Source organism: Narcine bancroftii, chromosome 4, assembly GCF_036971445.1.
Source record: "Narcine bancroftii isolate sNarBan1 chromosome 4, sNarBan1.hap1, whole genome shotgun sequence".
Classification (NCBI taxonomy): Eukaryota; Metazoa; Chordata; class Chondrichthyes; order Torpediniformes; family Narcinidae; genus Narcine; species Narcine bancroftii.
Genome location: NC_091472.1, coordinates 314,549,025 through 314,562,868, shown reverse-complemented (window position 1 = coordinate 314,562,868; position 13,844 = coordinate 314,549,025). Strand labels below are relative to the sequence as shown.

The 13,844-nt window shown below is 50.8% G+C and overlaps 1 protein-coding gene across 2 annotated transcripts in view; it reads right to left on the bottom strand.

Annotated features, from left to right (window-relative positions):
- Window positions 1-5,278: 5,278 nt before the first annotated feature.
- Window positions 5,279-13,844, bottom strand: part of LOC138762277 (transmembrane protein 198-like) — a 102,440-nt gene continuing 93,874 nt past the window's right edge. The window contains exon 4 of one of the 2 annotated variants that reach the window (XM_069935976.1): window positions 5,279-12,189. In XM_069935976.1, the coding sequence (XP_069792077.1) occupies window positions 11,804-12,189 (386 nt within the window). In that variant the 3' untranslated portion in view covers window positions 5,279-11,803. The remainder of the gene's footprint in view (window positions 12,190-13,844) is intronic. The other variant, XM_069935977.1, reaches the window with a different exon arrangement.

The window sequence follows — 13,844 nt, the reverse complement described above, 5'->3', positions numbered from 1 at the left end:
TGTCCCCAGGGAAAACCCACGCAGACACACGGATAATGTGCAGACAGATGGGGGCCTGCCCACATTTTGCTCATCCCTTGATGAAGGGGCTCAACCCTGAAACGTCGGTTCTGTATCTTTATCTTTGCTCTCTAAAGGACACTGTTTGACCTGTTGATTTTCTCCAGACTTCCTGTGCTATTCTCTCCATCCCTTTCTGGAAACACACCTGTGATGATGAGAACTGTGACCCTCCCCCTTCCACCTCCCTGCACAGGTCTCGTTTCCAGCCTCTTCGTCCTGAACCTCTGCGCCTGATCATCACCGCCCCGGCGCGCAGAGGCCATGGTGCGAGCGGCAGCGCCCCGCTCTTCTCCACGACTCCACGAGATGGCAGCACCGACCCCTGGACCCTAGCGCAGAGCCCCAGAACATCAATAATGAAAGCAGGAGAAAAGCTGGAGTGGGAAACTGCCAGCAAGGGTGGAGAGGGGGAGAGGGTGGGGGGAGGGGGGGAGGGAGAGAGAGGGAGGGGGAGAGGGGAAGAGGGAGAGGGAGGGAAAAGGAGGGGGAGAGAGAGGGAAGGAGAGAGGGGGGAGGGAGGGAGAGGGGGAGAGTTAACATCTCAGGACAAGATTCCTTCATCAGATTTGGCAAATTGAAGCCACAACTGATGTTCGATACCTCGAGCCTGTGCTGCCCTTTGCTGAGATTTAACGTCAGGACTCCTCGTTTGCACCAGCTTGTTATCCCTTGGTTCAGTGCTTGGAACCTACTGATCTCTGCCTGGAACATGCTCCGTGACTTCACGGCTGTTTGCAAGAGAAGTGAAACACGGAGGTCCGCAGGCACTGTGACTAGTAAAAAACCCAGAGATGCCGGGACAAGGGCTCTCAGCAACCTCTGATGCAGCCAGGAAGCCCCCGTTGAGAGCCCTTTTTTGCCCTCTCGAATCCCGGCTCCAATACCAGGTACCTGTGAGCCGGTCTCCAGCAGACCGTGCGGGTCTCCCGACCGAAGGCCGCCCACAGCCTGTGTGGGCCCCTCAGCCGCCGAGCACAAACAGTGAGCTGCAGGAGGAAGTCGGCAGGTCAGGTAGCACGTCTGGGTAGGAATAATGGGTTAACGTTTCGGGTCAGGGCCCTTCATTGAGACTCCCCTCCCACTGCCCCCAGACCCAGGGTGTAGTCACGGGCACACGCATGGGCCTCAACTAAACCTAGCTTGATTTCGGGTATGTGGACCAGTTCCTGTTCCATGGGTCCCACCCCCAACTCTCCCTTCACTGCATAAACAACTGCATGGGGGCTTCCTCCTGTATCCGTGCAGAACTCGACTACTTCATTCGCCGCGGACAACCTCCACCTGGCCCTTAAATTTACTTGGAGTGTTTAAAACCCCTCCCAACCCTTCCTGGACCTCTCTGTCTCCATTATCCACGAACACCTATCACAGACTCATTGACCTGCTCAGCTACCTGACGTCACATGAACAACGAGGAGTCGCCCAACAGAGAAGAGGTGGAAAATCTCAGGAAATGGTGTGAGAGGAACAACCTGAGTCTCAACGTGGACAAGTCGAAGGAGATGATCTTGGACTTCAGGAGGACCAGGAATGACCACCCTCTGCTACACATTAATAGCTCAGTAGTGGGGAGAGTGGAGACACCAAGTTCCTTGGAGTTCACTAAAATTATGACCTATTGTCCCTCCTCACTTGTCAGGAAGGCACAACAGCAACTGCACTTGCTGAGAAGACTGAGTGGGCAAGGCCACCGGCCACCATCACATCAACCTTCTACAGGAGCCTCTATCGAGAGCATCTTCTACAGGAGCCTCTATCGAGAGCATCCCGGCCGGCTCCATCACAGCGTGGGTATGGTTCCTGCAGAGAAATGGATCGGAGGTCAATCCACAGGACCCTAAGAGTGGCAGAGAGGATCCACTGGGGTCTCCCTCCAACACCGCACCCACCCCCCCCCCCCCCCGCACCCCATCGATGAAATTTACTGGGGTCATTGTTTAAAGAGGGTTTGTGAGGATCAGTAAAAATCACCCGGCAAACAGCGTCTTCCAGATGCTTCCGTCAGGGAAGAGATCCAGGAGGATCAGAGCCGGCACCACCAGGCTGAGGAACAGCTTCTTCCCACGGGCAGGGAGAATGGTGAATGACCAAAGGAACTGCTCAAACAATTCTCCGTGACTGAGGACGCTGATTGAACAGGCTGCGCTGATATACGATGATAATTACACCTCTTCCCATCCTGCCCCTTGTGAGAACCCCCTTTGTTTCTCACAATTCCTCCACTGCATGTCCCCAGGAGGTGGAATTCCACTCGAGGACATCTCTAACCAACATCTTGACTCATTGACAAAGCCCCCATCAGAAACCTCCTCTGTTATTCGTGCGTCAGCCTTCACTACACTTGCCCCAGGGTTAGGGAGGGGTTTTCTGGTGGTCCCACACCAGCAGCCTCCACAGCCGATGCTTTACCCTCCAGCACCTGCACCAACTTCAACGCGATCCCACATCATCCCCCTCACCAGGCCAATCCACTTTACGCAAGGATCAGTCTCTCCGAGGTTCTCTGCTCTGTTCTGCCCTTCCTCCCCCTGAGGCACGCCCCGTTGTGACCACAGAAAGTGCAAAACCTATCCCTACATCTCCACCCTCCTCACCACCTAAGGCTCCGACGTCCCCACATCTCCCCCTACCCTTCTCTCAGGACCCTGGCATCCCTATATCTCCCCCCTCCCTTCCACCCAGGGTTCTAGTCCCTACATCTCCCCCTCACCCCACAACTCAGTGCCACAGCGTCCCCATATCTATCCCTCCTCTTCATCCAGGATCCTAGTCCCCACATCTACACCCCCACCCCCCACCACCAACAAGCCCATCATCCCTACATCTCTCCCTTCTGCTCCACCCAGGACCCTAATGTCCCCACATCTCCCCCTCCCCTCCTACCACAGCTCCAATCTCTACACCTCCCACTTCTTCTCCAACCAAGGCCCCAATGTCCCTACACTTCCCCTCCACCCAGGGACCTAACATCCCTACATCTCCCCTCTCCCCTCCACTCAGGGCCCCAATGTCCCTACATCTTCCCCCTCTCCACCCAGTGCCCCAATGTTCCTACTCCCTCCCTCTCCCCTCCACCCAGGGCACCAACGTCCCTACATCTTCCCTTTCCCCTCCACCCAGTGCCTCAATGTCCATATTCCCTCCACCCACAGCTCCAATCTCTACACCTCCCCCTCCTCTCCACCCAGGGCCCAAGATGCACCTTCCAGGTGAGACAGAGCTTCTCCTGCATGCTGTCTAGCCTGATCGACTGGATTTGGTGAACAAAATGTGACCTCTACATCGGTGAGACCAAGCACGGATGAGGAGACCACTTTGCCCAACACCCATGGACTGTGTGTGGGTCAAAACAAGCTTTCTGCTGCTGACCTTTCCATCTCCCCCCACCATTTCCACACAGATGAGTCTGTCCTTGGCCTCATCGCTTGTCAGGGTGAAGCTCAAAGTAAACTTGAGGATCAATACATTCCTTGTGGACAGCCTTAAACCCAAGGGCAAGAACATCGATTTCTCCAATTGTAGGTAACCTCCCAACTCTATCTGGTTCTACTACTTCCATCTCTTTGAACCATTGAACACTGCAGCATAGAAACAGGCCCTTCAGTCCATCTGGTCTGTGCTGAACTATTTTCTCTTCTTCACTTACCCTGTACATATCTTTTTCTCCTGTCCCGCAGGGGAGGAGCAGAGACGCAGCACTGGCTCTGATCCTCAGGCTTTAAATGGATGGTTAGAGGAGCCGACGGTGTAAAATACCGCAACCCAAGATGGCGGCACCTGCGCTCGGCAACGGTCACGAGGGGATGCAGACTCCAGGGTAGCAGTGGATTGGAGGGGGTGGACCATGGGGAAAGTCGGACAAACTTGAGTAATTTCCTCTGGAACACGGAGGCTAAGTGGAGACCAGATCAAGGGTGAGGTGTTGATGGGGGGTGGGGGGCGGAGGGAAAACAGTCAGAATCCTTTTCCCGGGTACAAAATGTCACTCACTGAGAGGGCATGTTTAAAATGTGGGGAGGAGTGAAAGGATGTGTTGGGGCTGGTTTCTTTTGCACAGTTTTACACAGCAAGTGGTGGTAACTGGAACGGGCTGCAGGGGGTAGTGGGTGAAGCAGAGACAACGGTGGTGTTTCAAAGACTTCTGGACAAGACCCATGGATGTGTGGCACGTGGAGGGATATGGATCATGTGCAAGCAGCAGATATTTAATTGAATTTTGGCATCATGTTTGGCACAGACATGTGGGCCAAAAGGCCTGTTCATGGATGTTCTCTGTTTTCCATCAGGTGGGCAGAGGTATCTAATACCATCATAAAGGTGACCTTCATCCATCAGGAGGTGACTTTCAATCATCAGGAGGTGGCCTTCAATCATCAGGAGGAGGCCTTCAGGAAGGTGTCCTACTAACATCATGAAGGTAATCTACTACCATCAGGAAGATGATCCACTACCATCAGGGAGGAGGTAAAGAAGCACCAAAATCAGGGCTGCCAGGCTGGGGAATAGCTTCTTCCCACAGGCTGTGAGATTGATGAACAATATCCTATAACCTTAGGTCTCGTAAATAAAACGTAAATTATACTGAAATATTCATACATATTCATTGTCATTGTATGTATTTAAGGCAGAGTTCTTGATTAGCCAGGACATCAGAGGTTATGGGGAGAAGGCTGGGCAGTGGGTTGAGTGGGAAAATGGATCAGCTCATGATGGAATGGTGGGGCAGACTTGATGGGCTGAATGGCCTATTTCTGCTCCCACATCTTAAGATCTTATATTTTTGTGAATATATGTGATTATTAAGTGCTGTGTATTGTGTGTGTATGTGTGTGCACCGTGGTCCAGCGAGACGCTGTTTCGTCTGATCTCAGAAACATCTGGGTGAGCATTTAAATCTGGGACAAGTGCAGGTATCTAGGATAAGAATAGATGGATACTTGATGGCCAGAATGGAGAGAATGGGTTGAAAGGCCTGCTTCCTTGCTGAGTGACTCCATGACCAAATCTCAGACTCGTCCCTCCCAGCCAGGAATGCTCACTCACCGAGTCGGTTACACACACATTTCCACTGTCAGGGGACAAGTCACAATCCTGAGGAAGTTCAGGGAAGTTTCACCTCCGGGATCTCCAAGCCCTCACCCCCCCCCCCCCCCCCACCCCAATCCTCCCTGAATAAAAATCAGGCTCGTCAAACTTCACATAAGGAGACAGGGAGTTCAAATAAATATTTAGTACTTTTTAACTGAACACGCAGCGTAGGTTTTTGCACTAAGTTCCAATGTTTTGGCACATCCAGAAAGAAAAGTATTCGAACACAGTTGACGGAAAAAGATGGCGTCAAAACCAGAACCACACGCCTTTAACACGGAACATGCTGCTTCTGCTATCAAAGTAATGGAGAAATGATCACTTGGCACTGGTCTTTGCTCAGGGAGTGAGGAGGAGGAGGGGAAACCAGAGGAACAGAAGTTCTCAACCAACATAAGGAGTACCCAGAACAAGAGGTGGGGGAGAGGGGAGATACAGAGAAAAGGAGGAGGAAGAGAGAGAGAGAGAGAGAGAGAAATGACACACACACATATACACGTACACACACATATACCCACACACAAGTATACCATACGCACACATGTACACACATACACCCACACACACATGTACTCACACACCCACACACATGTACACACACATATACACATATATGCACACACGCATACATATATATATATATACACATGTACATGTACACACACGTATATACACACATATATATAACCACACACACACATACATATATATATATATATATATACACACATGCACACTTGGAGACACACATATGCATACTTGGAGGTGCACACACACACATATGCACACACACACACACACACATATATACACACACACGCATACTTGGAGGCACACATACACACACACAAATATGACATGGATAATGGACGTCAAAACACAGAAATGCTGGAGGAGCTCAGCCAGTCATCGGAGGTAAAGATCAATTACTGACACTACGGTCCTGAGCCCTTCTTGAAGTTATGAGCGAAAATAGCATCTGATAATGGAACACAACAGACTGCAGACACTGGAATCTGGAGCAAAAAATTAAAATGCAGAAATAAGGAGTCACTACATGAGCACTGAAAGCGTGGAGGGGTCAGCCAGTATAAAGGGAGAGGGGCAGGACTGGGGCCAGCAGAGGACTGGTGGAATCAAGTATGGGTGGAACAATGGAACCACATGGGAGGGTCTTAATTGGGGCCGGCAGGTGGAAACAGGTATGAGTGAGTGAAGGGAGCAGTCTCTGAGGGCATCACAAGGAAACAGAAGGGGTAAAGATGGTTTGGAAGGGGTTAGGCAGGTGGCATAATATGGGGACATGGCAGACCTGCCCTTACTCTCAAGGTATAATATGGAAACTTGGAGTACAGGATACAGTTTTGGGCTCCTTATTTAAAAAGGATGTGGTGTCTTTGGAGAGGGTTCAGAGAAGATTCACAAGAATGAAGGGATTAGCATATGAGGAACGTTTGACAGCTCTTGGACTGGACTCTTTGGAGTTCAGAAGAATGAGGGGGAATCCTCAGATGCATTGTGAATGTTGAAAGGCCTGGACAGAGTAGATGCGCCAAAGCTGTTCCCCATGATAGGGGAGTCTAGGACAAGACAGCACAACTTCAGGGTTGAAGGGTGCCCATTTAAAACAGAGATGCAGAGGAATTTCTTCAGCCAGAGAGCGGTGAATTTCTGGAATTTGCTACCACGGGCAGCTGTGGAGGCCAGATCGTTGAGTGTATGTAAGGCAGAGATTGATGGGTATCGGAATAGTCAGGGTATCAAAGGTCATGGGGAGTGGAGCTGAGTGGGAGAGTAGATCAGCTCATATTAGAATGGCAGAACAGATTCCACGGGCTGAATGGTCTACTTCTTCTACATTTTTTGGTCTTGTGGTCTTATATAATGAACACATTCATGGATAAGGCGCAGATCAGAGGTACATTCATGCACAGAGCACATTCAGCACAGATGTGTATATTCATGCAGTCATCATACACGTGGTCAGAGCACACGCACTGCTTCATACAGCAAGCACATGCTTGGGTCCTGCACACAGCAGGAATATATGCATACCATGTGACCATGTGCGTAAAGCAGGCATGTGCGGGCTGTGTGCACACAGCCCAGACTTATGTATTCACACTCTGCCTGTTACCTCATGCATTGACCAGACCTGGGTTTGCACGAGGCAGTTCTCCCCCTCTGCTCTCCCAGCCAACCTGTCCCGAGTGCTGCTACCCCTTTCCAGAACCTTTCCCACCTAAAATTCCATGTTCCTGTAGATCAGCTTTGGTGTGATGGCACTTGGGTTTTTTAAGGTGCCACATGAATGAAAGATCAATGTTGGAAGCTTGATCTGAGGAGGATGTGAAGGGAAGATGGCTTCCCTCATTGATGGACACAGCACTTGGGAACTGGAGCTAACTCTCTCCCTCATTAGCTCACTTCATTCTTGGGATAATCGGTTCAAGGCTGTGCTGGAGATCCCATTCCAATCCCTCTCACCGATCCCCACACTTCCACTAGTTCCCATGCAGTGTTCCCTGGAGATCCCATCCCAAGCCTTCTCACCGATCCCCACACTTCCACTGGTTCCCTGGAGATCCCATCCCAAGCCTTCTCACCGATCCCCACACTTCCACTGGTTGTTCCCATGCAGTGTTCCCTGGAGATCCCATCCCACGCCCTCTCACCGATCCCCACACTTCCACTGGTTCCCATGCAGTGTTCCCTGGAGATCCCATCCCAAGCCCTTTCACCGATCCCCACACTTCCACTGGTTATTCCCATGCAGTGTTCCCTGGAGATCCCATCCCACGCCCTCTCACCGATCCCCACACTTCCACTGGTTCCCATGCAGTGTTCCCTGGAGATCCCATCCCAAGCCCTCTCACCGATCCCCACACTTCCACTGGTTGTTCCCATGCAGTGTTCCCTGGAGATCCCATCCCACGCCCTCTCACCGATCCCCACACTTCCACTGGTTCCCATGCAGTGTTCCCTGGAGATCCCATCCCACGCCCTCTCACCGATCCCCACACTTCCACTGGTTCCCACCCCCTCACCCAACTGGAGACTCGATGAGGTTTCTCCAATTTGGGCACCTCCCAACTTTTGTGTCAGAGTGCATTCGACTGCGCCCATCCAATGTGGTGTCCTGAAGGGAAAATCTTGCCTGACAAACCTATTGGAATTCTTTGAGGAAGTGACGAGCCAACTGGACAAGGGAAATGCAGCGGATGTGGATTTTCAGCAGGTCTTCAACATGGTGTAGTATTAAAGTGAATCTTAAGATAATTTAGAAGAATTAAAGCACCAAATGGAAACCTGAAGCTTGAGAGATAAGGGGGCAGGGGCACTGTGCTCGTGTTAGAGACTGGGACAACCTTTGTGAGATACCAGAAAATGGCTTTGGAGTGCAGAGAAGGGATGTGAGTTTTTGCTCAGTGCTCTAAAATATATCATTCAACCTTGATAGAGGCGAGGGGGCTACAAGGGGTGTTACATGTAGAATCATGAGGTAAACTTTTAGTTTGACTTGTTTACTCCAGTGTATAAAAATTGATGCATCCCTTGGTTTAGGAGGGGACCCAAGGAGACTGCTTTTGAGATGGAAAGCAGGCTAATTTGGTGTCTAATAAAGAGTTAACTGAACCATTTCTGTGTGCTGTGTTCTTTGCAATGGGAAACCCCAGTTTCAGTACAACAAAGGTGCCGTACGTGAGGCTTCGGAACAAGACGAGAGCCCAGGGTACAACAGGAATCATACTAGCGTGGGTAGACCATTGGCTGGTTGGAACGAAGCAGAGAGTTAGAATACAAGGATTGTATTCTGATTGGCTGCCGGATGCTCGTGGTGTCCACAGGGGTCGGTGTTGGGGCCGCTTCTTTTGACGTTGTATATTAATGATTTGGATGATGGAATAAATGGTTTCGTGGCCAAGTTTGCAGATGATGCGAAGGGAGGTGGAGGAGCCAGGAGTGCGGAGGAAACAGGGAGGCTGCAGAAGGACTTGGGGAGATTGGGAGAATGGGCAGGGAAGTGGCAAAAGACAATACATCGGAAAGTGGATGGTCACGCACTTTGGTAGAAGAAATAAATGGGCAGACTCTCTTCTCAATGGGTGGAAAATGCCCAGATACAAAGGGACCTGGGAGTCCTCGTGCAGGAGGGCCTGAAGGTGAATTTGCAGGTTGAGTCAGTGATGAAGAGGGCAAATGCGATGCCAACGTTCATTTCAATAGAATAAAGGAGCAGGGATGTGATGTTGAGGCTATAAAAGATGCTGGTGAGACCTCACTTGGAGTATTGTGAGCAGTTTTGGGCTCCTCGTTAAAGAAAGGATGTGCTGGTATTGGAAAGGGTTCAGAGGTCATTTACGATGATTCCAGGAATGAAAGAGTTATTGTGTGAGAAGCGTTTTACAGCTCTTGGTCTGTACTCGATGGAATTTAGGAGAATGGTGGGGAGGGGCGGGGGGGGATCTCATTGAAATATTTTGAATATTGAAGAGTGTGGACAGAGTAGATGTAGAAAGGTTATTTTCCCACTGTGGGAGAGTCTAGAACAAGAGGGAACAACGTCAGGATTGTAGGGTGTCCACTAAGAACAGAGATTCAGATGAATTTCTTCAGCCAGAGGGCAGGGAATATGTTGAATTTGTTGCCATGGGCAGTTGTGGAGGCCGGGTCATTGGGCGTATTTAAGGCAGAGATTGAGAGGTTCTTGATATGGTGTGGGAGTAGAGTGAAGGCTCCTGGGTTCTGGTTAGTGCTCGATTTTTGGTTCCTGGCTCGAGTTAGAGTTCATGTTCTTGAGGTCAGGTTGGGTAAGAGCTATGGTTCTCTGGTTCCAGTCGGGCTAAGTTTCTTGGGACCTGGTTAGTGACAGGGATTCTGATGTGAGTTTGGGTTGTTTTGGTTCAGGAAAAGGCTGCAGACACTGTGAGGGTAGTAAAAAGAGAAATGCTGAAGGAAGTCAGCAGGTCTTGCAGTGTCCATTAATTGGAGTTGAAGGTATATTACCAGGCCTGAGCCCTTCAAGGTATGAGTAAAAAGCAGGCAGGCACCTGAATTAAAAGGCTGGGGGAGGAGTGCAGTCCAACAGACAAGAGGTTCTAATTGGATATGGATGGAAGAACAGGAGAGAAGAAAGGTGAGAATTGATTGGGGTGGGGGGGGAGGTGTTCGGCTCTGTAGATGCAGAGTTGAGGGAAAGGAGTCAGAGGGGGACGGGAAGAGAGAGAGAGAGAGAGAGAGACAGAGCTAGAGGAAAGGAGAGAAGGGGGTACATGGGGAAGTGGGGGTTTCTAACAAACAGGACAAGTCAATGTTAATGTCATCCATTTGGAGAGTGCCCAGACGGAATATATGCTGCTCCTCTCGGGATCTGGTTAGAGTGAGGGATTTAGGGCTTTGGTTTGGGTTTGATCCTGGGTTCTAGTTGGGTTTTAGCATTTTGCTCCAGGTTCCAGTTCCTGATTTCTGGTCAGAGTTTGGGTTCTTGTGTTCGGGATTGAAGGGCACCCATTTAAAGCAGAGATGTGAAGAAGTTTACTTAGCCAAAGAGTGGCGAACCTCTGGAATTTGCTACCACTGGTGGCTGTGGAGAGAAGCTGGTTGGGTGTAATTAAGGCAGAGCTTGAGAGAGGTATCTGAATACTCAGAGAATCAAAGGATGTGGGAACATAGGAACATAGGAAGTAGGAACAGGAGTCGGCCAAAAATGACCCATCGAGCTTGCTCCGCCATTCAATAAGATCATGGCTGATCTTATTTATGACCTAACTCCACCTACCTGCCTTCTCCCCATATCCTCTAATTCCTCTATCATGTAAAAATTTATCTCACCGAATTTTAAATATGTTTAATGAAAACATATTTTGCAATGGGAAGCCCCAGTTTCAGTTCAACAGGAAGAAGGCCGGGGAGTGGGACTGAGTGGGAGGATGGATAAGCTCATAATGGAATGATGGAGTGCACTCGACGGGCCGAATGGCCTACTTCTGCTCCCACATCTTATCGTCTTATGGTTCATGTCAGGGTAAGAGATGTAAAGTTCTGGATGGGGTTTCTGGATTGGGTTTGGGGTTCAGGTGAGGGTTACATTTGGCAAAATATGGTAGAGTTAGCCTCCCAGGCTGAGACCAGTGTCATTTCTAAAATGGAGCACATTCAGCGGTTTCTATGTAACGGCACGCACACCGGTCTCTGTGTACACACACAGTTTGGTAACATGCACGATATTGGCCAGCCATGGCCAGGGGAAGTCTGTCCCAGCATCGTACTCCTCCGGGAATCCTGCAGACGTGCAGCTGGATGCGGGAAGTGAGGCAATGGCTGGGTAGAATGTTCTTTCCGAAGAGGAGTGCAGTGACTTTCAGGACTGGAATCCCCCCCCCCCCCCCCACTCTCTCCTGATACCCACCTCTCGATGCCAATCACACCTTATGGGAGGCAGGTTGGGATGGAAGGATTAGTGGGGTGCTTGTGAGGCAGAGAGGGTTAATAGCTTGTGGTTCTGCTTCTCCTCCCTCACCAAACACTGCTCCTCCTTCTGCGAGTTTAACCCAAGTGTCTGGGTTTGGGCATCAAGTGTCCTGCCACCCATACCGGATCAAGGTCCTGTCCCCATATCGGTGATCTGAGCCCTTTCCCCACTCATCGCACATCAGGAACCCCATCTTCCTGATGATATTGGGACGGAATTGTCCTCCAGAAATATCAGTCTCCTCTTCGAGACGAGGGTTGGGAATGAGGCGCAGCTGATGACAGGGGCAAGCTCTCGGTTTGGGGGAGGTGGGTGGGGTTTTGCATTGAGGGCAGGTCCTTCAGAGAATTGCCGTGTTGAGCGTGACCCACCCCGCTCTCTGGTTGAGTTGGGCCCCAGGCTGGACCCTCCGGATGGTCCATGCTGTTGCCTCAGACTCGGACAGCAGGGGCAGAGGAAGTGAGGGGCACCATGGAGCCGCAGTCGTAGTCCACGTCCACGGTGGCCTGTGTGTTGGCTCCAGGAGACGGCCCGGCTTGACGCTCTCGGAAATTCTGGATGTAGCTCTGCGAGGAACAGGAAACAGAGACAGGTCAACAAGATGTTTTTTAATTTAAATATAGACATACAGCACAGTAACAGGCTATTTCGGCCAAAGAGCCTGTGCCGCCCAATTAACCTACAACCTCCAATATATTTCAAATGGTAGGAGGAATCTGGAGCCTCTGGAGGAAACCCACGCAGATGCGGAGAGAACGCACAAACTCCTAACAGACAGAACGGGATTTGAACCCCGGTCCCGATCGCTGACACTGTAACGGTGCTCCGCTAACCACCTGTGGGTGCTGGGCGTCCAGTGAGGTACCCGGAGATGCTGCAGGAACTCAGCGGGTCAGGCAGCATTCAGGGGAAGCAAAAGGCACTCAACACGGACGTAGGAAAAGTAGAGGGTTGTGGGTGTTATGGGTTAGATAGCTGTGGAGAAGGTTCACATAGGTCAGCACAACATCGTGGGCTGAAAGGCCTGTACTGGGCTGGAATCTTTTGTGTTCTGTGATGTTTTGGGCCTGAGACCTTTCTCAGGAGTTCTGAAAACTGGGCAGTCAGCTGAATAAAAAGGTGGGAGGATGAGGAGCACAGGCTAGCGGGGGATGGCTGGATTCGGGTGGGAGGGAGGCAGGAGGCAGAAGGTTCTCCAAATGAAGAAGGAAGGGAAGTGGGTGGGGAGCTGGAGGAATGGAAGGTACATCTCCCCCCCCCCCCCCCCCGCCTGCCTGTATCCACCAATCGCCAGTGCTTTTCTTCCTCCCACCTGCCCTCCTCCATGCCCACCAATCTTGTTTGGCTGTTAGCGTGATTTACCGCCCTCCAGATGAAGGGCTCAGGCTGGAAACGTTGGCCGCCCTTGGATTCCACAGATGCTGCCTGACCAGCTGAGTTCTTCCCACACTTTTACGTGACATCGTCACCGGAGAAATTAGCCTGTCTCACACATGTCCAGCACAGCACTCCGACTACAGCAGTATGATGGCTAGTATTTATTGACCATTGAATCAGAAACGGGCCCTTCAGCCCATCAAATCTGCCCCAACCATCAGACTCACTTTCACAGTCATTCCCACTTCTCACCCTCACCACATTCCCAGCGATTTCTCCCTGTTCCTACTCCTCTTTGGGATGCGGGTGGAAGCTGGAGGATTGGGGAAATACACGCTGTCGTGGGGAGAGCATTTAAACTCGAACAGACAGCACCCAAATTCAGTACTCCACACGCCCTGTAGTCTCCTGAATATGGTGACAGACTTTGGGGCACCCCTGTAAAATCTGACAGTTTCATTAGACATCTTTCACTTCTCACACATGTACAGGCAACCTAGGAAAATACACACAAAGTGAGACCCCAGAATGCCGAACACGGGGTTCACCAGGAAACACTGCAGATAATCCTGGGCACCACAAATTGAGACTAAAACCATCACTTTGAATCTTCCTTAAGATGAGTCTTCCCAGTCAGTGTCAAAGTGTGGACTTTGTGTCCGACCCCAGGAGTGTGTGATGGGACGGTGTGGAGGGAGCTTCACTCTGTGTCTGACCCTGGAAGTGTGTGATGGGACAGTGTAAAGGGAGTTTCATTCTGTGTCTGACCCCAGCAGTATGTGATGGGATGGTGTGGAGGGAGCTTCATTCTGTGTCTGACCCCAGCAGTGTGTGATGGGATGGT